The sequence below is a fragment of the Suricata suricatta genome, chromosome 8 (assembly GCF_006229205.1).
Source record: "Suricata suricatta isolate VVHF042 chromosome 8, meerkat_22Aug2017_6uvM2_HiC, whole genome shotgun sequence".
NCBI lineage: Eukaryota > Metazoa > Chordata > Mammalia > Carnivora > Herpestidae > Suricata > Suricata suricatta.
In genome coordinates this window covers 110,763,440-110,786,492 of record NC_043707.1, presented here as the reverse complement: position 1 = coordinate 110,786,492, position 23,053 = coordinate 110,763,440, and the positions used below count along the sequence as shown (strand labels likewise).

Sequence of the window (23,053 nt, the reverse complement as noted above, 5' to 3'; positions counted from 1 at the left end):
CCGCAGTGCCCTCGGGGGCCTCTCAGACACAGCTCCCAGAACGTGCTGCTCACCACCCACCAGTAAACAGAACTCTGATAGAGGCGCCTGGGTGGCTCAGCCGGTTGAGCATCCGACTTCAGTTCTGTCATGATTTCACAGTTCACAAGTTTGATCCCCACGTCGGGCTCTGACGGCTCAGAGCCTAGAGCCTGTTTCAGATTCAGTGTCTCCCTCTCTCTCTGCCCCTCTCCTATTCATTCTCTCTCTCTCTCTCTCCAAAATGAATAAAGCATTTAAAAATTTTTTTAAAAAAAGGACTCCGATAATACCTACTCCCATTATATTCTTCCCAGAGATGTTTTTCTCCTTTTTTAGAAAGCAATTTTGATCTCATGAAGGTGTATACATTCTAAATAATTTGTTGTTTCTTGGCCTTTGATAGATATGATCGCTTGCTGGAGACCTGCTCTATCGCCCTTGTGGGCAAATACACCAAGTTCTCCGACTCCTATGCCTCTGTCATTAAAGCTCTGGAACACTCTGCACTGGCCATCAACCACAAATTGGAAATCAAGGTAAGGAGGGGTAGCGCATATTCAGCTGAGGCATGAACGGGGAGATTTCCGTATTCTCATAGATGCTGCAGGCATATCTGCTTTATATTGTTAGAACTCAGAATTTCTTTCTAGGGAGAGAAAGGATTTGTGGTTGGCTCCTGGCTTGGAGAGAACAGTAGAACATTTTCAGGAGATGATGAAGGGGAGAGATGGTCCAAGTAGTAGATGAGAAAGTGAGTGGTTGCATTTGAATGACCAAGTAATATTGCCCCAGGGGCGTGGGGGAGCCCCGGCGAGCCAGGGGCACGCTGCACAATTGCCCTTCCACTGAACCTGTGCAGTGGGAACGCTACTCCGGCCCTGGGAGCTGGGAGGTGCCTCTGAAATATGCGTCCAGATGCTGGGCCACCGCCTGGAGTGTGGGCAGCACCCAGGGAACGGTACTTCTTGCGTTTTGCTCCATGACTTGCTGGGTGGGAGCTGAGCTGAGAGAATGTCAGGGCACGGCCCCTGCTCGTCTTCTGGGGGCAGTGGACCATTGAGGTTCAGGATTCTGATTCTGGCTGTCATCACCGCTGGCCTTGGGGTTGGCCTTTTACCTCTGCGGGTGTTTCTCAGCATCATAAAATTGCTTTGTGCTTGTGAACTGGTTGCTGTGGAATGACCTACTGTATATGATTTAAGACTTAATGGAATCTTATTACACTTCTTTGACTTCCATCTGCTGCTTCTTCGGCTCATGCGTCTGTTCTACCCACTCAGACGTAGTCTGTGCCCATTGTTAGAGGGGCGCTGAGAGGTGAATGAATCAGTGAGGTCTCTGAGGTGTGAAGGGAGCACACAGAAGAGGCGGTGAACGTGTCGGGGTAGACGTGGGAGGAGGGCAGACTTCCTCCAGGAAGGACCCTGGGAGACTTTGGGAAGACGGGTCAGGCAGAAGGGAGAGAACATCCAAGGGCTCGGAGATGGCGAGTAGCTGGGAACTCTGTGGGCAGACACGTGACTCGGAGGATATCTGGAGACAGGCCTGTGAGGTCTTAACTCCCGCCAGCCGGGCTGCAGCCAGGCCTCACCCTGAGGGTCAGAGAAGTCATTGCCGGGTATCAGGACGGAAGGAGTAGGAAAAAGATGAACGACATAATAAGGGGGCAAAAGATTTAAATGGACGAAGATGCACCTGATGCATGTGGAAAGGTGGTCAAGGTCAACATATTTAGTGCAAATGAAAATAAATGCCAACGGGGGGCCACCTGGGTGGCTCAGTCGGTTGCGCATCCAACTTCGGCTCAGGTCATGATCTCACAGTCTGTGGGTTCGAGCCTTGCGTCGGGCTCTGTGCTGACAGCTCAGAGCCTGGAGCCTGTTTCAGATTCTGTGTCTCCCTGTCTCTCTGCTCCTCCCCTACTTGTGCTCTGTCTCTGTCCTTCTCAAAAATAAACTATATTAAAAAAAATTTTTTTAAATGCCAATGAAAGCCCTGAGAGATGCTAACACACACCCGGCAGAGAGCCTGCGCGTGTTGGTGAGGATGTGGAACTCTCATGCTTGCTGGGGGGAATGTGAAATGTCACCAGCACTCTAGAACAATCTGGTAGTTTCAGATAAAGGTAGATGTACACTTGATGACCCCGCACTTCCACTCAAGAAAAATAAAAACACATGTCCACACACAGTTTTATACAGAAGGATGATTATTTTAATGGCCCGCATCTGGAACCAGCCCTCACTGTCCGGAATGAGGCAGTGTACACACTGAGGTGTATTCCTACAGTGGGAAACTGCCCAGGGACGAAGCTCAAAAACGTACTGGGCCAAAGAAGCCAGACACGGAAGGATGTATGGTGTCTGTTTCGGTTTCTGTGAAGTTCTAGGAGAGGCATCTGTGGTGACAGAAAGCAGGACCCAGAGCTGCGGGGGGCCAGGACGTGGGGAGGAGATGGCTTGCAGGGGGGCAGAGGGGGCTTTTCAGGAGGGCAGTAGTTGTCTTCAACATTGATTGTGGTGGCGGTCACACCGTCTGTGTGTGTGTGTGTTTGATAGAACTCACCAGAGCACACACCTTAAAATGCCTGGATCTTATTGTGTGTCCGTTACACTTCAGTAAAGATGGACAAAATGGAAGGCCTCCCGGGTGGAAGGCGGGCTGGGGGAGATGCGTCCTGGGCAGAGGACACTGCAGAGCTGCTCCAGTGGGCCGAGCACGGGGCCAGGGGAGGCGAATGCTTTTTGAAGATTTTTAAAGTTTATTTGAAAACGATCACCGAGCTTAAATAGATGAAGATCATCATTTTAAAAGTCTTGAAAGTTAAGGAAGACAGGATGGCGATAACACTGGGAATTGGGGCAGGGGGAGCGGCTCTGGAGTCACGGCCTGCTTCTTGTCTCCCCGTGTGCACTCCCCAGTACATAGATTCTACGGACTTGGAGCCCAGCACCCTGCAGGAGGAGCCCGTCCGCTACCATGAGGCCTGGCAGAAGCTCTGCAGCGCCCAGTGAGTCGTGCCCCCTGGCGCGTGTGCGGGGCGCGGGGGGAGCGCCCAGTGAGCAGAGTGCTGGGCTTTCACGCACTCGTAGGGGGTAATCTGCTTCTGAAACGGCTCTTAGTTACCGAAAAGGCTGTGGTCTGGATGATTTAAGCCTTACAGAAGTACAGCTTCTCAGTATAGCTGAATTTGAAGAAAACATGACATTTGCCATATGCATCTACTGCATATGGTTTTCACCTGTTGCAGGGGACACCTGGGGGGCTCAGTCGGTTAAGCGTCTGACTTCAGCTCAGGTCATGATCTTGTGAGTTCAAGCCCTGCATCGGGCTCTCTGCTGACAGCCCAGAGCCTGGAGCCTGTTTTGGATTCTGTGTCTCCCTCTCTCTCTGCCCTTCCCCTCCTCACGCTCTCTTCCCCCCTCACTCTTGGAAATACATAAACATTAAAAAAAATTAAAGATTTTCATCTGGAACATTTGATGAGGACCCATCAGTGGAATCTCATAGCTGGTTTTTGGCAGCTGTTATTTATAATGGTAGGAAATCAGCACGAAATTCTAGATCACTGGAACAATCCGATATTATGGGGCCTTACAGCTGTGATCGAGACCCGGAGCTCAGCAGACCCTCTGGGAGGACGAGGAAGGCGCCTTTCTCTTTCCAGGGATCACGTTAAGCCAAGGAGTAAACAGCTGCATTTACAGTAACCTGTACTAAATATTTGGAGAGAATCCACATGTGCCATCTTTTACCTGAAAGCGTTTTGTAACATTACTCAGAAACATTTCGTGTTTATGTTTTTCTTTTTTTTTTTTTTTAACATTTATTTTTGAGAGAGAGAGAGAGAGAGAGTGTGAGTAGGGAGGGGCAGAGACAGAGGGAGACACAGAACCCAAAACAGGCTCCGGGCTCTGAGCTGTTAGCACAGAGCCCGACGCGGGGCTTGACCCCACGAACCGCAAGATCATGACCTGAGCCGAAGTCGTACACTTAACCGACTGAGCCACCCAGGGACCCTCATGTGCATCTTCTAAGTTCATAGAGTTTGGTGTTTGCGTACGGCTCACTGGCAGCCTTAAAATCACCATGTAGCCCCAGTGGCAAAACATGCGCGTGACTTGGTGGCATCCGTGTCATGGGAATGGCGCCTTGGGTGCTTACTGCCGTGAGCAGGGCTGACTGCTGTACTCTCTCGTACAGTGGGGTGCTGGTTCCCGGGGGATTTGGTGTTCGAGGGACGGAAGGAAAGATCCAAGCCATCGCCTGGGCTCGGAAACAGAAGAAGCCTTTTTTGGGTAAGAAGCAGGAAAGATCAGGAAAAGGTGCCACATGGGAGCCTGTAACAACACAGGGCGGTCACCGAGAACAGGCATAGACGCCCTCATTCTAGACGGCAGGTCAAGTAGAGGCCAGTTTGGTCCTGTTGGGCAGAAATTCAGACTCTTCTTAAGCGTGAACCGTTTAACAGCTTGCACGTCCACGTGTCGATGTCGCGGACTTGGGACAGTGAAATGGCAGTCAGGGAATCCTGGCCGTTCGCTGGACCCAGCTGTTGGGCAGGACACGTGAAGTGGAGTTTTATGTCCTCGCTTTGAATTGGGCCAAGTGATTTTGGATGCTTCCTGGGGCTGCAAATTTTAGTAATGTTCAACCTGATCGCTTGTAAATGGGAACCCAACGAGAGGATGAGTTCTAAAACCAAATAGCGTCTACAGCCTGGCGTCTTCACAGGCGCTTAGACCCAGTGTCTGAAAGTGGTAGGACCACACAGCAGGGGCTGCATGCCGTAGCAGGAGAGCAGGCGGTGGGGGATTGTCGTTCTGTGAGCACAGGGGACACAGGGCCCAGGGCAGGCTGGCGGGAAACGTACGAGCTGCCTTTTCACTGAAGCTGCATTTGTTTCTCCCCTGCACCTGCAAGGTGTGTGCCTAGGAATGCAGTTGGCAGTGGTGGAATTTTCAAGAAACGTGCTGGGATGGCAAGGTAAGTGTTCATTAAACCGGTCACATTCTTGCTGAAGAGTTTGCTGGAGGGCGCGGAGCCTGCTGCCTCCTGGGGGATGGGGAGCCGTAGAGGAGGGCAGGCCTGGCTCCTCCATACCTGGGGGGCTCAGCAACGGGGAACCCCACGTGCACTGAGGGTGAGCAGCCGCGGGAAAGAGGCAGGGATCATGGCGGAGCCCACAGCCATAGCCGCCGTCCCCGGGCTTCTGCGGAGCAAGAAGCCCACAGCCCTGGCCTGTGTGAGGCTGTGTGGTTATCATGAACTTGGGCCCTGGAGCTGGCCAGACCTGGGCTTCCGATTCTGCGGGTCACTTATTGTGGGTGATTTGGATAAGCTGCTTAGCCTTGTTGGGCTTCTGTAAAATGGGGTGGTAATGGTCCCTGGCTTTTCCTGGTTGTAAGGATTAAGTGAAAATGCATGTAGGTAGTCGCAGCATGGTGCCTGGTTAATAGGAAATACTCCATGATACTGGCCCTGTGCCTAGCTAACTGTCCAGATCCCCCGAAAACCCAGTGGCTTCCGACAGCATTATATCACATCTCTGTGTGCTCTGGGTCGAGTGGACTCGGCTGGTTTTCTGTTCCCCGTACCTGAGTTCACCCTGCGCCCACCCAGCTCCACCCAGCAGGGGCGTCTGGTTGGCTCTCTCCACATGGCAAGGCTCCTCCTTCACTAATTCAGCCTGAGCTTCTCACAGCCCGGCTACCCCACCCCACCAACTTCCAAAATGATTGGCCCAGTGAGCAAGCACTTAACCAGCTTGCTAAAGTCCCAAGGCCAAGTGCAGTGGGCAGGGGAGGGGACCACAAAGCCTGAGTCCTGGGGCGTGACCACCAACGGAAGAGGCTGTGTCGCCCAGCTGACAAACACGAGGGTTTCAGAAAGACATAAGTTGTGTCAAAGCAGCCTGACTCCACAAAGTGAGAGTGGCTCTCCTGTGGCCACTGAGTGTGAGGATTGGGTTCACTGCTCACATTTTCTGAGTGGCCGCCTGCCCATTACCCTGAGGGCAGGGTAGGCAGCACGCCCTTTAGTGCTGGCCCTGAGCCTCTGGCAGGCACCCGCCACCCTTGAGCTGGCCCTCTGGGCACCCTGGACCCTTTCCCAGCCACAGTCTGGTGCCCCCTCAGGTCGCCAGGTGGGTGAATGACCTGGTGGCAGTCTTAGTGCTGGTCGGGGCCTGGCCCTGGTTAGGAACAGGACCCAGCCTGTCACGCAGAGGGAGCCGTGCTATACCACGAACTTGATTCTTTTTCTTTAGTCTTAGTGGTTTTGCTATGGTTAGACGATAAATTCAGTGAAGGAGAGAAGGGCTGTTAGGGTGTTGAAGTCCGTTTCTGATGTAGCTGCTGAGGGAGGCGGTGGGGCCGTACAGCGTGTGATGCCGAGGATGACAGGAACGCATTGCCCAGACAGGAGAGAGGGATGGATTGGCAGGACAGTGTAAGAGCTATCATACAGATGCATTGTGGAAAGAAAGGTTATTAGGTGGTGCACCTTGGTTTTGATTTCCCCGTCTTGTCCAGCTTGACTTCCCAGAGAGTTACCAGATGTACCGGAAACATTCGCCTGTGTTTGTGCGAGTCCTTCATCTCTTAACGTTATCCTTAGCTTTTGTTCCAAACACTGAAGGATCGCTGTAAATCGAGGAGGAAGTTGTGAGTTAGGGCTTAGGAATGAAACTTTGCAGTACTCAGTTTTGCTTGTAACTGTTTTCATCACGTGCATGTTTTGATTTTTTTCAGATGCCAATTCTACAGAGTTTGACCCTAAGACCAATCATCCTGTTGTAAGTCCAGGGCCTGAACATTACCAGGGCTTGGAGGGGCGTGGAGGGGCCGCTTCTGAGAGCAGTTAACACTCAGACACCGGAGAGAGACCGCCGGATCTAGCCAGAGAACCCTCAGACCGACCACATAGAACTTTTTTTTGTTTTTCATCATTTCATTTCACACTTCTCTTCCCAGTTTGCAACAGAAAGGTTTCAATATGGGACTCACCCCCAGCCAGCCAGGGTGGTTCCTGGTTAAAGTAATTCTCTGTCCCCGCTCCCTGGAGCCCCCAGGAGCACTAGGACGGTCATTACGTACTGACATGAGACAGTCGCACGGCCACTTGCTATGCGCCAGGCACCGTTCCCAGCACTTAACGTATCATTTCGTCCCCGATGACCCTGGGAGGCGGGCATGTTCTTCAAGAACTGTGGAATATGGTACTGATGTGTTTAACCCCAAAGCTTTTAGAGGCCCCCCTACGTCCTGTGAAGTCTCCTGTCAGAGCAGTGTGGCTCCTGGGGAGGGACAGTGCTTTATCCATCTTCATATCTCCTACCCGGGGCGATGACGGGCATGCTCTTGATACCAGGGACCCTGTGATAAACAAAGTAGACCAAACTCCTGATCTCAGGGCATCTAAATAGCATCATACATGTTTGTTGACCTGTCGTTGAACTCTGATAATACTAAGAGCCCAGGAGGAGACAAGTGTAGGGTTTGAGGTGTGCACCCTCAGGGTGGTGGGAAAGCAGGCCCAAAAAGGGTCTTGGGGCTTTAGAAAGTCCTCGGAGGAACCCAGGACTGAGTGGTGGGCTGGGCTCCCGCAGCTCGGGGGCCTCGGCCTCTCCGCCCTCACGTATGTCCACGAGGCTCTGGCCCAGACACAGCAAACCCTGGAGAAGCAGTCCTTTCCCTTGAGTGGCTCATCGGTCTGGTGGAGGGGACACGTGCTACTGCATCTCCCGTCTTGTGTCTGAGTCGCTACATGAGTCTCCAGAAAATGTTGTGTCCCAGCAGCCCTCATGAGCCCACGGGCTGGGGGCAGGGCCGGCCACGGCCATGGCCACGGGCACAGGCAGCTCGGTCCTGTCCCGAGGCTCAGGAGGACAGGCTGAAGGATTAAGCCCCTAACCAGCACAGGTTTAGAAAATGCTTATGGTGAGGCATTTCCTCAGTGACAGGCATCTCGTGTAAGGAAGGGCTGGGGACGCAGCCTGCGGGCCCTTGGCACCCCGCGCAGGCACGCCGCGTGCTAGCAGAGGCAGACTTGGTAGCGTGTGCTTGTGTTTTGAACTCCCGCAGGTCATAGACATGCCGGAACACAATCCCGGGCAGATGGGCGGAACCATGAGGTTGGGCAAGAGGAGAACCCTGTTCCAGACCAAGAATTCGGTCATGAGTAAGCGCTGCCTCTCACCGGCCCCACCTTCAGCTCGCCATGCCCAGGATGCGCGTCTCGGGCCGCTGATGGGGCTCTGGGGATTTTTTGGCTTTGTTGTTGCTTTTGAGTTCTTTTTTCCCCCATTACTAGTCTAGGATGTGCTATAAGAGCCAAAGAAGTCGTGTGGCTCTTAGAAAGCTCCCAGGCAGTGCGGTCAGGGCCCTGGGTGCCTCGGGTGTAGGCAGCTGACCGGGAGGCAGGTGAAGTCCCCCCGAACGTCTGCCCTCTTCCCAGTCTGTTCGGCTGAACCGAATTAAACTGCCCATTTGGCAATTTCTTTTCCCTAGAAAGGCCATTTCATACAGTCCAACCTAACTAGGTTTTATTCTGAAAGTACTGTTTGGTGCTAAAGATTGAGGGGAAATTGGGCAGAGGAGTCTTTAGGGGAATTATTCCATTCAGTCTCGTTTTCTTGCCCACTGGGAACGTTCTGTCTTTAGTAGCCAGGGCCCCCTTATGTCTGTCAGTTTGAGTCACTTGAGTAGGTGACCGTGTGGTCCTTCCTGCTCTGTGCTCCGTGGACTTGGGGGCCTTACCCCGAAGCCCTGGTGCTAAGGCGCTTTGCGCCTGTGACTTAACAGCACGGCACCGCCCCGAGCGCCATCCCTGTAGCTCTTGAGGTGTCCCTCCAGCCTTCCGCTGTTTGATGCATCCTGGTGTGTTTTCCAAGGCAGGCTCCAGCAGGAAAGTGCCCTTGAACCTCAGTAATCGTGGTTGGAGGGTGGTGATGGAAATAGCTATTACAGAGTTTTTCTTGGCGTGGTCAAAAAAGTCCAAGCCCAAGAATTAGTAAGTCCAGGAATTAGTGTAAACGGTGCGGCTCCGGGCAGAGGCTACGGTTGGCCAGAGAATCCTAGAAATGACCTTCCAAAGGCCTGGCTGCGTAGGTGACTCAGAAGTAAACTGGGAAGCAAGTTGCGGTCGTGAACAGATTTCTCTTGAGAAATCGGGACTCTCTACATCCGAATGCTTGCTTTTGCCAGGGAAACTCTACGGAGACCCAGATTACTTGGAAGAGAGGCACCGCCACAGATTTGAGGTAGAGTTGAGCTTGGTGACCTTTAAACGTTCCTCCTCCCGCTTACTCTGGAGACCGTAAGCCGAGAGGCCGCCAGCTTATGCTTCACGTTTCCGCAGGTGAATCCAGTCCTCAAAAAGTGTTTGGAGGAGCAGGGCCTGAAGTTTGTTGGCCAGGATGTTGGGGGAGAGCGGATGGAGATCGTAGAGCTGGAGGGTGAGCACAGGGTGGCGGTGCATGGGTGGGGGGAGGTGAGCGCTGGCTGGGCGGTGGCAGGGAGGACCCCGGGCCCGGGCGGGATGCTCTTGGAGAACGAGGCACCCGGAGCCCTGGGGAGCCTGTCCTTTCTCAGCACCGTGCTCCTGGCCTCGGTCCTCACGCTGCAGAATGAGAGCTTGAACTTGGCTCTTTAGCCCTGCTTGCGATCTGACGACCTGCATGCTCAGTCCCACGGAAGCCAGGGAGCAGGGGGAGCCCGGGTGGGAACCCTAGAGGAGGGGCAGCAGCAGGGCGATGGCTGCCTTCTTCCGGGTTCTGATGAAGACGCTGGTTTTTAGATGATGTCAAGGGTCCGTAGAAACGTGAAACACCTGACGCGGTTTGCTCATCCTTCGTGTTTGATGCGCACAGCGAAAGCACTGCCTTTGTGACTCTCTTTCAGATCATCCCTTTTTCGTTGGCGTTCAGTACCACCCTGAGTTCCTGTCCAGACCCATCAAGCCTTCGCCTCCGTACTTTGGCCTCCTGCTGGCCTCCGTGGGGAGACTCCTGCATTACCTCCAGAAAGGCTGCAGGCTCTCGCCCAGGTGTGGGTCGCTCCCCTCTAGTCCATCGGGGGAGTCCCTGGCTTGTTACCCTGGGCGTGGTCTCCTCCCTGGGGTTCTCTGGCTGCTTCCGTGGTGACGGGGTCCCTTCCTGTAGCAGGTGGCCTCCGGGACCCCATGTAGCCTGGGGGTCCGTGGGGAGCTGGCCATCACGGGCTGGCAGCCACAGCCCTGGTGGGCTTCCTGGCCCACTGCTGCCTTTATCCTCACTCTGAGCTGGTGGTCAGAGTATCAGCACCAAAGTGTAAATGGATTGTGTATCTTTTGTAACTAGAAGAAAATCTGTCTACAACTCTATGCTAAATACATAAGGCAGGAAAGTGTCTTTTCGATTCCTGCTGTGTGTAGGCAAGTGTCCCTGGGTGATGGTGGCTAGAAAAACAGAGAAGGAAATCGTGTCTTTGGTCAGAGATGATGAATAAACCGTCTGAATTCCACAGGGACACCTACAGCGACAGGAGTGGGAGTAGCTCCCCGGACTCTGAAATCACCGAGTTGAAGTTTCCATCAATAAATCATGACTGATGATAACGTAAGTGGTGTTTTTAAGCTGTAGTATTTTTGTTTTAATGGTGACAACACTAGAATTGCAAGGATATCACGAAGGTTCAGTGTTGAGAATTTTATCTGCCCGGGAATGTAGGAAGTAGGGCCCGTGTGGGCATCGGCTGGCTGAGGCCCGTCTGAGTTACAGTGCACCTGTCCCACTGCTTCGGGGACCCCAGTGCGGGGCAGAGGGGACCCCAGTCACCGGGTGGCTGTCTTGTTACCAGTGGCTTCATTCAGGTGCCAGTCTGACCAATTCTGGGGGAACTGGGTTCATAGACCCTGTTATTTCACGTAGCTATAAACTTGGAGGTCGTGAAGGAGATGATGGCTGTGACAAAATGGTGTTGGAAGCTTCTGCAGGAACTCGGCTTTCATGGATGGGTGCTTACAACACTTGAAAAAAATTTTTTTTTATGTTTTTTATTTTTGAGGGACAGAGACAGCGTGAGCAGGGGAGGGTCAGAGAGAGAGGGAGACACAGAATCTGAAGCAGCCTCCAGGCTCTGAGCTACCTGTCAGCACAGAGCCCGATGCGGGGCTCAAACCCACGAACCGTGAGATCATGACCTGAGCTGAAGCTGGACACTCAACCGACTGAGCCACCCAGGCGCCCTGCTTACAACACTTTTATGTTGATCGCTCCTTATGCTCAAACTTCCTTAGACTCTGAACAGTTATAGGCGAGCTTTGAATGTTGGTCTCAGTCGTGACAGGGTTTGTATGGCTATCAAGTGCGGTAGCTGTGGGCACTGCTGTGAATTATAGAAAATATCATGATAACGGATTGACCCGTGTTGGCAAAAATGCACACCAGCAAGGTGGGGGTATCGGAAGGGAGTGGGGGTGGCAGGGATCTGTGGGGTCTGAAAGGAGACCCAGGGCTGTGGTGGGGGGCCCCACCCCTGGTGGGTGGCCTCCTGAAGCCCGCACGCCTCGTGTTCACGTTCACGCACACAGCTGTGCTCCTCGTGCCCCGCACGCTGGGCCACCGGCCCGTGAGAGCCTTGCCCCGGCGGGCAGGATGGGGGGGCTCATTCCGCAGGAGGACGCTGGATGCCGGCAGCGCACATGCACTCGTCTGTCGCTCCGCCAGGCCGTGCGCGGTTGGGTGTCTGCTCGTCTGAGCAACTGCGCTAAAGACAAAGCAAGCGTTCACGGTCAGGGGCTGTGTGGCGGGTCCGGTCTGCGGAGACTCTCCCTGCTGTGCCCGGTGGAGGCCTCCCTGCCAGCAGCCTGAGAGGAGACCGGGCGCCCCGACCAGAATGCCCGTCGGGGTGGAGGAGAAGCCCCGAAGATCTGCAAAATGCACGACGCTGTAGGAATTCCCAGTTCGGCTTCTGACTCCTTGTGTTGGGGTTCCGCCGCGGGTCCTTGTCATTCCGCCAGCGCGGTCTGCCACAGCAGCGGACTAGATCCCGTCTTCTCTACTGGAATTTCTGTCGTGTAACTGCTCTCTCTCTCTCTCTCTCTTAACAGGGATGATTCTTCAAGAGAGCCTTCGGACATCAAGAGTTTACAGCTTTGATTTTACACTCAGCTTTTGACACTTCCTTTAAATTATGTTTTTATTAAGATTATTTTATTACGGGGGAGAGGTATTTGGAAGACCCTGACTCGCATGTCCCATCCTGTGTATCGGCCCTGACGCAGTGCCGCCCGGCGTGGGAACTCTCGGCCGAGGAGCAGGGCCTCTGGGTGGGAGCGGAGGACACCCGTGCTGGTGGCGTGCCCGTCCGTCACCTCGTTTCTCCAGGCTACCTCCTGTGCGGGTGGATCCAAGCGTGTGGGCTCCCCTGGGACGCTAGACCGGAGCAAGGGTGCCATGTGGACCTAGTGTGCGCGGAGGGACGGTTCTGGGGTGGGGGTGTGCAACAGCCGGTGCTGGGAACCCGAGGGCGCCGCCCTGCTCTGCGGGGACGCTCACCGACCGCTGTGACCTGTACTGTCGGTTAGTTTGGGGTCACGTGGAACAGCAGGTGGCCTGTCTCTCGGAAGCGTGGTTCGCGCATCCCCGTGTTCTGGCCACGCTTCTCTTCCTGGGTTTGGGAGATACTCCTTGCATCAAGGGGTTGCTTAAGAAAAAGGAAAAAAAGAATCTTCTGGGAAACTGCCCCTAAAACCCTCTCATCTACAGACAGCTTTGCTTGAGGGGACTTCTTCCTTCCAGAACGGTGTTACTGCGGCTGAAATGCAATATGGAAAGCTATTTTCTTAACGTGATGTGACGGTGGGCACTGCCATGTGCCCGCTCGATGCTGGTTAGCCCCCCTGTATACTCTTAACTTAATAAATACTGCAGAACGAGCCTCGCTTTGCGATGCACTTCATGCTGAGGCCGGTGGGGAAGGTCCGAGCGTGGCAGCCCGACATGTCTGTGTCGCCAGAACTGTCAGCCCCTGGCTCTCCTCCTGTGGGGCGGCCTTCCATGGGCAATCTGATGATAGTTTGTTTAAAAGCTGAGGGGAGACTTTTTTTTTAATGTTTATTTTTGAGAGAGAGAGAGGCACAGTGTGAGCAGGGGAGGGTCAGAGAGAGAGGGAGACACAGAATCAGAAGCAGGCTCCGGGCTCTGAGCTGTCAGCACAGAACCTGACTTGGGGCTCGAAACCATGAACCATGAAATCATGACCTGAGCTGAAGTCAAACACTTAGCTGAGCCACCCAGGCACTCCAAGGAGCCTTTCTTAATTTTGTAACATTTATTCAGTTTTGATAGAAACAGAGTGTGAGTGGGGGAGGGGCAGAGACACACACAGCATCTGAAGCAGGCTCCAGGCTCCATGCTATCAGCACCTGACACGGGGCTTGAACCGAGAGATCAATGACCTGTGTGTGCCAAAGTTGGATGCTTAACTGACTGAGCCACCCGGGTGCCCCAAGGAGCCTTTTTTTTTTAAATGGAGAACCAGAATTTCCCCCCAAAGTCTTCAAATTTGGGTTCTCGGCGTCTAGAGATTCCAAGAAGCACGAGTGCTGCTTGATCTTGGGAAAGGGGGGATGGGCGTGTGTTTATGGCGGTCCCTCCCTCACGTGTGTGACCAGGGAGCAGCGGACCAACGACCGTTAGCCAGCAGGTCCTGCTACCCTGGCCACGTGTGTCCACGTCCAGGCCAGCATCCCAAGTGCTCTGTCCTCCAAGTGAAATGAGCAGTACTGTGTCTGTCCTTGGTGGGGGGGAGCACCAGTGCCCGCCCACCTCCCTTTCTCTCCCCCCCCCCTTCCCGGCTGCTGAGCTCACCCGCCCATGAGCTGGCTCCTCTGTATGGGCTGAGGTGGAGAGGCTCAGCCCGACTTGCTCTTCGTGGTCCACACCACAGGCTTGCCTCACTGGCACTCGGGAAACTGGGTCAGGGAGAAAAATCCTTGTCCCCATTTAGCCCAGCCCCTCCATCGGGGAGATCCAGAAAAGTGGGCCTCCTTTTCCTTGTATGCATCCCCTCACTAGTGCAAGGCCCCCATCACCACTGAAGCCCAGAAGCTGGCACTCCTGCTCCTGACCGGGCACGAGGCTGCCTGGCTGACTCCGGTTCACATGGACCAAAGTGAACCGTGTTCACTTCTGGAGGCTTTCACACTGGTCCTGGGACTTTGAATGCAGGTGAGTCCTAACCGCCGTTTCACCTGCTGGTCTCAACAGGCCGTCTAAGTTATTTTTGTAATAGCCGTTCCCCAAACCCAGGACTCTGACGTGCCCACTGGTGGCAGCAGCGCCCCCCACAACCTTGAGGACGCGGCTGGGCATGGGATGGTTTACAAAAGACCCGCCGCGGTGTGAAGCTCCGCCCCTGCATTGGCGAGCACCTCGGCCAACTGGTCGTTAAGTGCCTCGCGCCTGGAGAACCTTCCTGGAGGAGGGACCTGGACTGGCCTTCCAGGGCTCACAAAGCCTGGCCAGGCCTGCCACCCTGGCTTTGGCAGTTGGGACCGTGCCAGGGCTGATGCTGAAACCACAGGATGGCTTTCCACACCCAGTGGAGACTGACCAGTGCCCAGAGGCTTCTCCAGGGGCAGAAGTGCCTTGGGCATCCTTGGCTTCAACGCAGGTGGTCCAGGCCGGCTCTTAGGGGCTCAGCGACATGACTGCACCTGCCTTTGAAGAAACCGGCTAGTTCCCACGGACAGCACAGCTGAGAGCTGAGGCTCGTGCTGCCTGGACCAGCATCCAGCACGTCCCCGGCACACGGAAGGTGCCCCAACACAGCTCCGCTCCTGACTTGCTGAGCAGTTCCCAAGTAGCCTCCGAAAACATGATTCGGGCCCCGGGTTTGGGTGACCGCGGAGCCCAGTGGATTAGAGCAGTTGGGGAACCTGTCATGAGCTAGGCGTCCGTTATTAGTGTGTTTGGTAGGATGGACACACAAGTCTCTGAGCAGTTGTGACTATTGTGATTGGCGCACCAGGGGTCTCCCGGCTGGTGGACAAGGGGTTGCGGTCCCAAAGCTGTTCTGTCTACTCCTTGCATGTGGCCAAGGACCCTGAGACCAGTGAGGGTGAGTGGATCAGGGAAGTGGTTTTTTGTTGTTGTTTTTGTTTATTTTTGAAAGAATGGGAGCAGGGGAGGGGCAGAGAGGGGTTGGAGGACAGATCTGAAGCAGGCTCTGCAGTGCGCAGAGCCCGCGGAGGGCTCAAAGCCTCGAACCTGAGATCATGACCTGAGCCGAAGGCGGCGCTTAACCAACCGAGTCACCCAGGTGCCCCCAGAGAAGGGTGTTTTGCAGCCCCTCCTGTGAAACGTCGTCTGCCTGGATTCCATGGTTTTCTAGTGGCTCAGACCTAAGCTTCGCTACTCCTTGACTGTCCCACCAGCAGATATTCGGCATCCACCACGTGCCCACCATGTCTGAGGTTCTGAACTTCACAGCCATAAACAAAATAGACCCAGATCCCGGTCCCCTGGAACATGTATTCTACTGCAGGGGAGGGGACAGCTATAAATAAAAGCTACAGAGAGTGACTGACAAGCGCACCAGGGAAAAAAGTTGGAAGCAGGGAAGAGAATGGAAGTGCTGGGGAGGGAGGTGTCATTTGAAGTAGGCTGGGTAGCAAATTTCCTTCCTTCTCACTTGGAAGGTGGAGCAGAGAGGAACTAGTCCTGCAGCTCTGGTGGGGGGGGCGGTGAGCATTCCAGGAGGGGGTAGGGTGGGGAGGGAAGCAGCCAGTGCAAAGGCAAGTGTGTTCTTCGTTTGAGCTGGTGGGTGTAGCTGGAACACAGGAGCAAAGGGCTGGAGGGGCCAAACTGCAAACTGTATAGAGCACTGTTTGGACTTTGGTGTTGATGAAACGGGGAGTTCTTGAAGGGCTTTGAGCCCCAGCAGGACACAATCTAGTCTCTGGCTCGGCTGGTGGAGAAGACAGGGGAAATGCCCAGAGCAGGACTCCTGGCCAGGGGCTGGAGGGTGCTGGGATGGAAGTCGGACCCTTCCTGTGCCGGGGCCGGTGGGTGCTGGGGAGACAGCACGTGGGTCTGATGATGACAAGGTGCTCCCACCCCCTGTCCATTTCATGGTCTTCTAGATGAAGAAACTAAACAGAGGTAGCGGTTTGCCCCCAAGGGACCCAGTCTTTAAGGCAAAGCTGGAATGGATTGCAGCCATCCAGGCCCCACAGCTCCCTATGGGAGGAGCCCAGGGCTGGCGCCGCTTCCCAGACGGAGGTGGGCTGGGCATGGGGCTCAGGATTCAACCGAGTCCATGCCCAGAAAGACTGTCCTAGAAAGAACCATTCTTGCCCCAGGTGCATTTATTAATGAACTCTGACAACCGCAGATTCCAGCAAGTCTGGGGTGGTGGCTGCAGGGTGGCCTGTCTGCCCCACAGACACTGTTACTGAGCATGCCTGGCCATCTGCAGAAGGGCTCTCCCCAAATGACACATTCCTTTCTGGCCCTGTCTTGTCATAGACCCCAGGTTGGGCCAACAGAGCTTCTGAGGAAGTAGGACAGTCCCTTGCAGCTCAGCCCTCCGATCGCTCTGGCCAGGTTTTCACCAGTTCTTTCTGGCAGTAAGGTTCCTTGGGGATCAGGCTGAGAGCAGTCTCGCAGCTACCAACACGGGGGTCTGCTTAGGATCGAAGCCCGTGTGTGTGCAGTTGTTGAAGGGCCGAGGGTGGTCACGCTCCCATCCACCTCTGGACAGCCCGGACAGGTCTTGGGAGGACTGCGGCTCCGATAGGAAACCCTGCACCTGCCAGGTGGAGCTGGCCTCCGGGGGCCCGGAGCCCTCACAGGACGCAGCAGGTGCCGGAGACGGGTGCTTGCTGCTCCAGCTGTCGCTGGAGCTGCTCCTTCTCGGCCGTCAGCACCTTCACCCTCTCCTGCAGCGTGCTCAGCTCCGCCGCCCATTTCTGCGGGGGGTGGGGGAAGCGCCCCAGAAACAAGGACCTGAGGTGGTGCTGCCTCGGGCTTGCCCCCTCCCCCCAGGGTTGAACTGTTGGAGGAAGGCAAGCCCCCGAGGGCCTGGGGGGCCTACTCAAGGCCACTGGGGACCATATGGCCCTCTCTGCTTGGTGGGAGCTGGGTCCCTGTCCATGCCACCACCCCTGACAAGCCAACCCTGGGGGTTGAGGGAAACCGCTTGACCTGAGGGGCCTGCCAGCACCCCAGACGGTGGCCCAGCCTCTGCGAGTTCCAGGAATAGGCCGCCCAGGCACGTCCTTCCCTCTGTCAGCCCCTTGATCTCTCAGGACTGTGTCCAGCACTAACTGCCCCCCATGGTAAGGGTCTTTCCCCAAATACAGTCCAGTCTAGTCTGGTCCTTGGGGTGGTCTTAAAACTTCTCAATACTCCTCCCCCTGCCCCCCGAGTATCTGCGGGTGATGGAGCACCGAGGGAAACCCGACGGCATGGCCAGGGCTGCTGGCCTGGCCCCCACCCCTTACCTGCTTGCACCACTCCTGGATGGCGTGGCCGGAGAGTGGGCCCTGGATGCTCCCGTCCCGCCGCAAGAACACCTCCCCTTGGTCAGTCTCATAGAGCCGTGGCTCGGTCTGGGCCCTGGGGGCATGCACGCTTAGGCGGATCACCTTGGTAAGGGCAACAGCGACTCTGGCAGGTGCTGCAGCCCCCCAGATCCCACCTTGCTTGCTTTTTGGGGCTCCTGGGGCAGCCTGGTGGGCCTTGGGGGGGGTCTCCGGCCTCTCCTCTGGTCTCTCCCCCAGGGCCCTCTTCGCTTCCATGGCGTCCAGCCCTGCTCAGCGGAGGCAAGTGGGCCCAGCACGTGGGGGGATAAGACAGACCCAGGCTCACCTTGAGGGGGGTGCTGGAGGCAGAGGTGCTGACCACGGGGATGAAGGAGAGCGTGTAGGCGTCGGGGAAGACCTGAGGCTGGAAACTCTGAAGGATGGAGTCCACCAGCAGGCGCACGCGGTCCTCATCGTGGTGGCTGCAGGGGACGCCCTGCACCAGGCCGCTGTCCTCCACACCCACAAACAGGCTGCCGCCCTCGCTGTTGAGGAAGGCGCACACGTAGCGCCGCAGGTGGTGCTTGAAGGCCAGACTCAGGTACTCGCCGCCTCCGCGCTTGAACTCCACGCTGCGCGTCTCACAGCCCAAGAAGGCGCCCTGAAACAGGCGCTCCTGGCCTAGGATCTCCTGGTGCCCGATGGCGCTGTCGGAGCGCGTGCTGCTGGGCCGGTCCTGGGACCTCACAAGGGCCGGTGCCCGGGGGCTGTTGGCAGGGCTGAGGTTGGGGCTCGAGCTGCTGTCCTCTTCCTGCTGGGGCGAGGGGTGAGAGGAGCCCCAAGGCACAGGACAAGAGGGACAGGACGCCTCCTTCCACCTGGGGCCCAGCCTGCTGGGGCATCCTGAAGCCCGTCCCAGGGGGAGGGGCCTAATTGCCCACAGTCCTGCAGCCAGTGGCGGAAACCTGCTCCTTCCTGCTGGGCTGTGGGATGGATGGGGTGGGTCCAAGCAGCTCCCCTTCCCTGGGGGTCAGTGGGGAGCCAGACGCCTGCAGCCAATCTCTTCCCACTAGGGTTGTAGACAGGCCTCTGAGGCTCGGGACCAAGATCATTCGAGCAGGTCACCTCAGTGCCCTGAGACCCTCTGTGACAGGTCTCTGAATTGAAGGTGGGGGAATTCTAGAAACCCATCCCTTCCTGGTCTCCCTGAAGTGCCTGCCTGTCGCTTTCTGGACCACTGATCAGTCCTGAATCTCAACCCTCCTCCAGCTCTCCTGAGACCCCTCCCGTGGTTTCTGTTCTGGTCTCGGGCTCTGTGCACGAGGTCCTATCCACCGGCCTAGACTGGGCCTCATCAGGGCCTCCCTAGTTCCTCCCAGCGCCTGCCATCCCATCCACCCTCCTCGCTGCCCCTGGGTGAAAGAAGATTCTCACTCCTGCCTTACTGGGTCTCTGCTGCTGTCCCTGGCTCCTGGCTGCCTCCCAGTTCCCAGTGGCTTCCAAGGCTGGGAGTGCAGTGTGGGCTGGGGCACGGTGGTGAGGGGCACCTCCCTACCAGCCCTGCAGCTCCCAAGAGGAGACAGTTTATCAGAAACATGAGAAGCCGCCACCCAGACATGAAGTCAGGCTCCAGGTCTTGAAACGCCAGTCACAGAGCTTTTCAGTTCTTCAACAGTTTAAACCCACAGAGTTTTTCATCCCAAAAGGAAAGTAAAAGCACCATCACCTGTCTCCCTGAGCGGCCTGGCCTGCGGTAGCCGCAGTGAGTTGACTGCTCCCTCCTGTCCCCCATAAAGGCCAACCTTCCCTCCCTCCCCCTGCTTTGGTCTCCCACAGCCCTTCCTGGCCCCCTGCCTTCTGGCCCAGCTTTGTTCCTTAGCCCCCCAGCAGCCTTCAAACCTTGCCCTTCTGCAAAGGCGCCACACCCTCTCACCGTGTCCCCCTGCCAAGAACGACTTTGTACTCCCTGAGTCCCAGCCTGGACTTCAGCCCTTCTGCGAACTTGTCCCCATAGCCCTGTGTCCTCCCAGGGCTGCAGGCAGCCTCTGTCTGGCTCTGCGCAAAGATGAGCGCTCCTTAAGAGCAGGGCCGAGCCTTTGCCGCCTGCGTTTCCGCCTGGCCTAGAGTGGGCACAGATGTTGGCCAACGCATGGATGAGGTGGGGCCAAGGAGAAAACTCCAAAGGCGCCGGCTGGCCCGCCTCCCCCAGAGGATGCACTACAGAAGGACCCTGGTGTGTGTGTGTGGGAGTGGGGGGTCCCCGCACTTCAGCCTTTCTTTAAACCCAGGCTGGAGGCGAATTGTGAGGGTCAGTGTGCCTCTGGGAGTCGGCTGCCCCTGGCTCCTCAAAGACACACCTCTCCCCCTCCAAAGGCTTCTCCCCTACCGCCCCCCACCTTGGATGAGGCTCCAGGCTTGCAGACCTGGGGGCTCCAGAAGCGCCTCCCTTACCTGTCTGCGGCTCGGGGGCCCCTGGCCGTCACCCAACACCAGCTCCTTCCCGCGGGCTGCCAGCTCCTTGAGGATCTGGTGTTCCTCCATGGCCATCTGCAGGCGCGAGGGCAGGGAGGCCAGGCTGTCCCTGTTGGCGCTCACGTGCACCAGCGCGTAGGCATTCCGAGGTCGCCTGACCACCTCGATGTGCTCCCGCGCCACCGGCAGCTCCAGCCGCTCCAGGGCATCTCGCAGCAGGCAGGTGAGCACAGGCACTGAGAACTGGGGGTTCAGGTGGCCCACGTAGAGAATGTGCGTGCCAGCCCCCATCTGCAGGCCAGAGTCCTCAGGCGGGGACTCTTCTGCCCTGGGGACCTCTTGCAGGGGCTGCGTGCTGGGGGGCTCCATGAGGGGCTCCTGCACCTGGGTTTGTGGTGATCTCTTCCTGGGGGTGTCTGGAGAGGTCTCCCTCAGAGGGGCTTCCGGGATTCCTTACTGCTCTGCCCAGGGCCTCCCAGGGGACTCAGGGGCTGCAGAGGCTCTTGGGAGGTTCATAGATTGGCAGGGGCTGGGCAGAACCAGAGAGAGGGAGGGAGGGCAGGAAGGCAGCTGGAAGGGGCCTGCCACCCACCCAAGTCCAAGGCCTAGGACAGGAAAGAAGGGAGTCAGCGAGGGCCGAGGCAGACAGCAGAGCACACAGGCCTGCTGCTCCATTCTACAGAAGGGACGACCGAGGGGATATGCCCAAAGAGGGGCAAGGGGACCAAAACTCAGGTCTCTGAGGGCCCCACCACCACCCTACATGGGCCCCAGATGTCCTGTCTTTCCTCCCCAGGCCACAGGCTGGAGGCCTCCCAGGGTTTCCTGCCCCTCCCCCTCCCCCAGGGATCCCTGCTGCCCCTGGGCCCCAGAGAAACCTTTTCAAGGGAGAGGAAGCTTTAACCCAGGGCTTGGAGGACTGGCAGCGGCCACACTGCAGCTTCTGGCCCCGTCTGACCCTAGTATGGGCCCAGCAGAGGCTCTGAGACGCTGGGCCAGAGGGTTTTTAGAGCAGAGGCTGTTATGCTTCAGGCACACTGCTTAAGGCTTTGGTTCCTCCCCAGAAAAATAGCCTTCACATACTGACGGCTAGTTTGGGGAGGCTCACCGCCCTTCCTAAAAACTCCTGGTCTAACACCGACTCCTCTGATTTGGGTCCAGAGAGCAGAAGTGAGGAGCGGTAGAGCTGGGGCCCTTAAGGACGGCCCTCCCTCAGGGCTAGGGCCTCACACCCTCCACTCATCCCCACACACCCGCCTGCCTCCGTTCGTTCCGTTGGGCAGGTACCACCGGCCTGCATCTTTCCAGATTGGAGCCTTGAGAGAGTTGGTGTCTGGGGGCCAGCGTGGCTGGGGTGGGGGCATTCAGGGCAAACAGGAACAGGAGGAAAGGGGAGGCCTGTGACTCTCGTGTTCTGATGGCTCCTGGTGGAGGGTGGGAGGTGCCATCTCTCAGAGACCCCTGACCCCTGGCCAGCAGCTCCCTGGTTGGGGGAGAGGGAGATCTTGAGGGGTGGGGCAGGGAGAACCAGGCTGCAGGAAGTGGGCGGGGCCTGCACCACTACCTCTGTGATCTCATGGTCAACAATGGCTTTCTGGCCAGCCTCAGGCCCTGGTGGGAACATCAATCAGGAAAACTCCTCCCCCATTCCCTACCCCCAGGGTAGTGAACACACACTTTGGTTTAGGCTGTGTGGCTGCGTCTGGGCAGCTTCCAGAGTCTAGGGGCTGAGAACATGCTTCCCCCTGTAATGTCTTTCCAACCCCCTCCCCAAACTGTGACCTCACGGGTCCTCCAGTGGCACGAGTCCCCACCTTCCCCTTCATGACCAATCCCAGGCTCCACTGAGCTACTGACAGCCCAGCTACTCCCAAGACCTTGGATTTGAGTGGACACAGCTGAGTCCAGGGCTGCCCCGGATCCCAGGCCCCGCTCCTTGCCAGAGACCGAGGTTGCTGACCGGAGGAGCCCTGAAAAATAGGTCAAGGTTTGCCATCTCTTTTTTTTTCAATTTTTATTAACATTCATTTTTTGAGAGACAGAACACAAGCAGGGGAGGGGCAGAGAGAGGGGGAGACACAGAATGCAAAGCAGGCTCCAGGCTCTGAGCTGTCAACACACAGCCTGATGTGGGGCTTGAACTCACGAAATACAAGATCATGACCTGAACCGAAGTTGGACCCCTAACTGACTGAGCCACCCAGGGACCCTACCATCTCTTTTCAAGGACAGGGTTGGCACCTGCTGTTCGACAGGGGCCAAGACATGGGGTGATACACTGCCTTTATTAATGCAGAAATCTGTTCTTGGCAGGGGTGTGGGGGGCTTTGGTAAATGCTTTCATTACGCAGACGTAGGTAGCTCGTTCCCACGCGGATTCTGGAAGTCCTGAGTGGGGGAGGGCAGGTGAGTGGGGGAGGGCAGGTGAGTGCAGAGGCAGATGCTTCGGACTGGGGCAGGGGTAGGCTGTGGGGACAGCAGGCGCCTCCTTTCCCTGAGCAGCCATTCTGGAGGTGCTGATGGAGTTTTGTTTCCCTTAGGGACTGAGGCAGAAGCTTAGCTGGGGAGGCTGAGAAAGGAGACTGAGACCCCAGGGGCAGTGTGAGGCTCTGGAAGGGCCTGGCAAGTGCCCTCCCCGCGCCCATCCCAGGAATCACGGCAGTGAACTCTCCATACTGCCCCCTTCCCCCCCACCGTTCAGGCCTGTCTAGACTGTCCCATCACGAGCCACTCTCACGGCAGCCACACAGCAGGGTCTGTAACTGCTGAAGAAGAAGGCGATGTGAGGTCATGGCCAGGAGAGGCGCCTGGCAGACCGATCATGTGAACGCGGGAACCGGAGAACGTGACTCGCTTCTCTAGGGGCCGTGCTATCAGACGGCCTTCTGCACGAGGGTCTTGGTGCTGATCCGCATGCCCAGGTTCTCCCCACTCTTCCTGGGGGTCTCTGTAAACACCTGCGTTACTAATTTCCCTGGGATCTTTAACCACCTTCTGTGAAATGAACATTCGGTCCACTTCCTTTTGGGGGAGGGGGGAAACTGTTATA

The 23,053-nt window shown here is 56.5% G+C and overlaps 2 protein-coding genes across 8 annotated transcripts in view; one reads left to right on the top strand and one right to left on the bottom strand.

Annotated features, from left to right (window-relative positions):
• CTPS1 (CTP synthase 1) overlaps positions 1–12,940 on the top strand; it is a 28,165-nt gene extending 15,225 nt beyond the window's left edge. For both annotated transcript variants that reach the window (XM_029948636.1, XM_029948635.1), the window contains 11 exons: positions 425–557; positions 2,943–3,031; positions 4,225–4,319; positions 4,945–5,007; positions 6,774–6,817; positions 8,106–8,202; positions 9,228–9,283; positions 9,382–9,478; positions 9,924–10,068; positions 10,527–10,618; positions 12,112–12,940. In XM_029948636.1, coding sequence (XP_029804496.1) covers positions 425–557; positions 2,943–3,031; positions 4,225–4,319; positions 4,945–5,007; positions 6,774–6,817; positions 8,106–8,202; positions 9,228–9,283; positions 9,382–9,478; positions 9,924–10,068; positions 10,527–10,611 — 904 coding nt within the window. In that variant the 3' untranslated portion in view covers positions 10,612–10,618; positions 12,112–12,940. The remainder of the gene's footprint in view (positions 1–424; positions 558–2,942; positions 3,032–4,224; positions 4,320–4,944; positions 5,008–6,773; positions 6,818–8,105; positions 8,203–9,227; positions 9,284–9,381; positions 9,479–9,923; positions 10,069–10,526; positions 10,619–12,111) is intronic.
• A 3,416-nt stretch (positions 12,941–16,356) lies between these two features.
• SLFNL1 (schlafen like 1) lies at positions 16,357–21,541 on the bottom strand. 6 transcript variants are annotated; one of them, XM_029949402.1, is made up of 6 exons: positions 21,258–21,349; positions 20,883–20,963; positions 19,984–20,609; positions 17,879–18,346; positions 17,512–17,655; positions 16,357–16,977 (listed from the first exon to the last, which is right to left on the bottom strand). In XM_029949402.1, exons 3-6 carry the CDS (start codon positions 20,371–20,373, stop codon positions 16,855–16,857), a joined length of 1,125 nt encoding a protein of 374 aa, XP_029805262.1. In that variant the 5' UTR covers positions 20,374–20,609; positions 20,883–20,963; positions 21,258–21,349; the 3' UTR covers positions 16,357–16,854. The 6 variants fall into 6 exon arrangements, with proteins under 6 accessions (XP_029805262.1, XP_029805265.1, XP_029805266.1 ...); XM_029949405.1 differs by lacking the exon at positions 20,883–20,963 and having other exon boundaries at positions 19,984–20,247; positions 21,258–21,541; XM_029949406.1 differs by lacking the exon at positions 20,883–20,963 and having other exon boundaries at positions 19,984–20,079; positions 21,258–21,539.
• Between the last annotated feature and the right edge of the window lie 1,512 nt (positions 21,542–23,053).

What these genes read in the sequence shown, in the direction of transcription:
- SLFNL1 (XM_029949402.1), bottom strand. Translation starts at nt 20,373, where the DNA reads ATGGAGCCCCCCAGCACGCAGCCCCTGCAAGAGGTCCCCAGGGCAGAA. An exon ending in GGCCCCCGAGCCGCAGACAG is followed by an intron (nt 18,347 to 19,983) that starts GTAAGGGAGGCG and finishes CCCTCGCCCCAG; the next exon opens with CAGGAAGAGGACAGCAGCTC. An exon ending in CCTCCAGCACCCCCCTCAAG is followed by an intron (nt 17,656 to 17,878) that starts GTGAGCCTGGGT and finishes GCCCTTACCAAG; the next exon opens with GTGATCCGCCTAAGCGTGCA.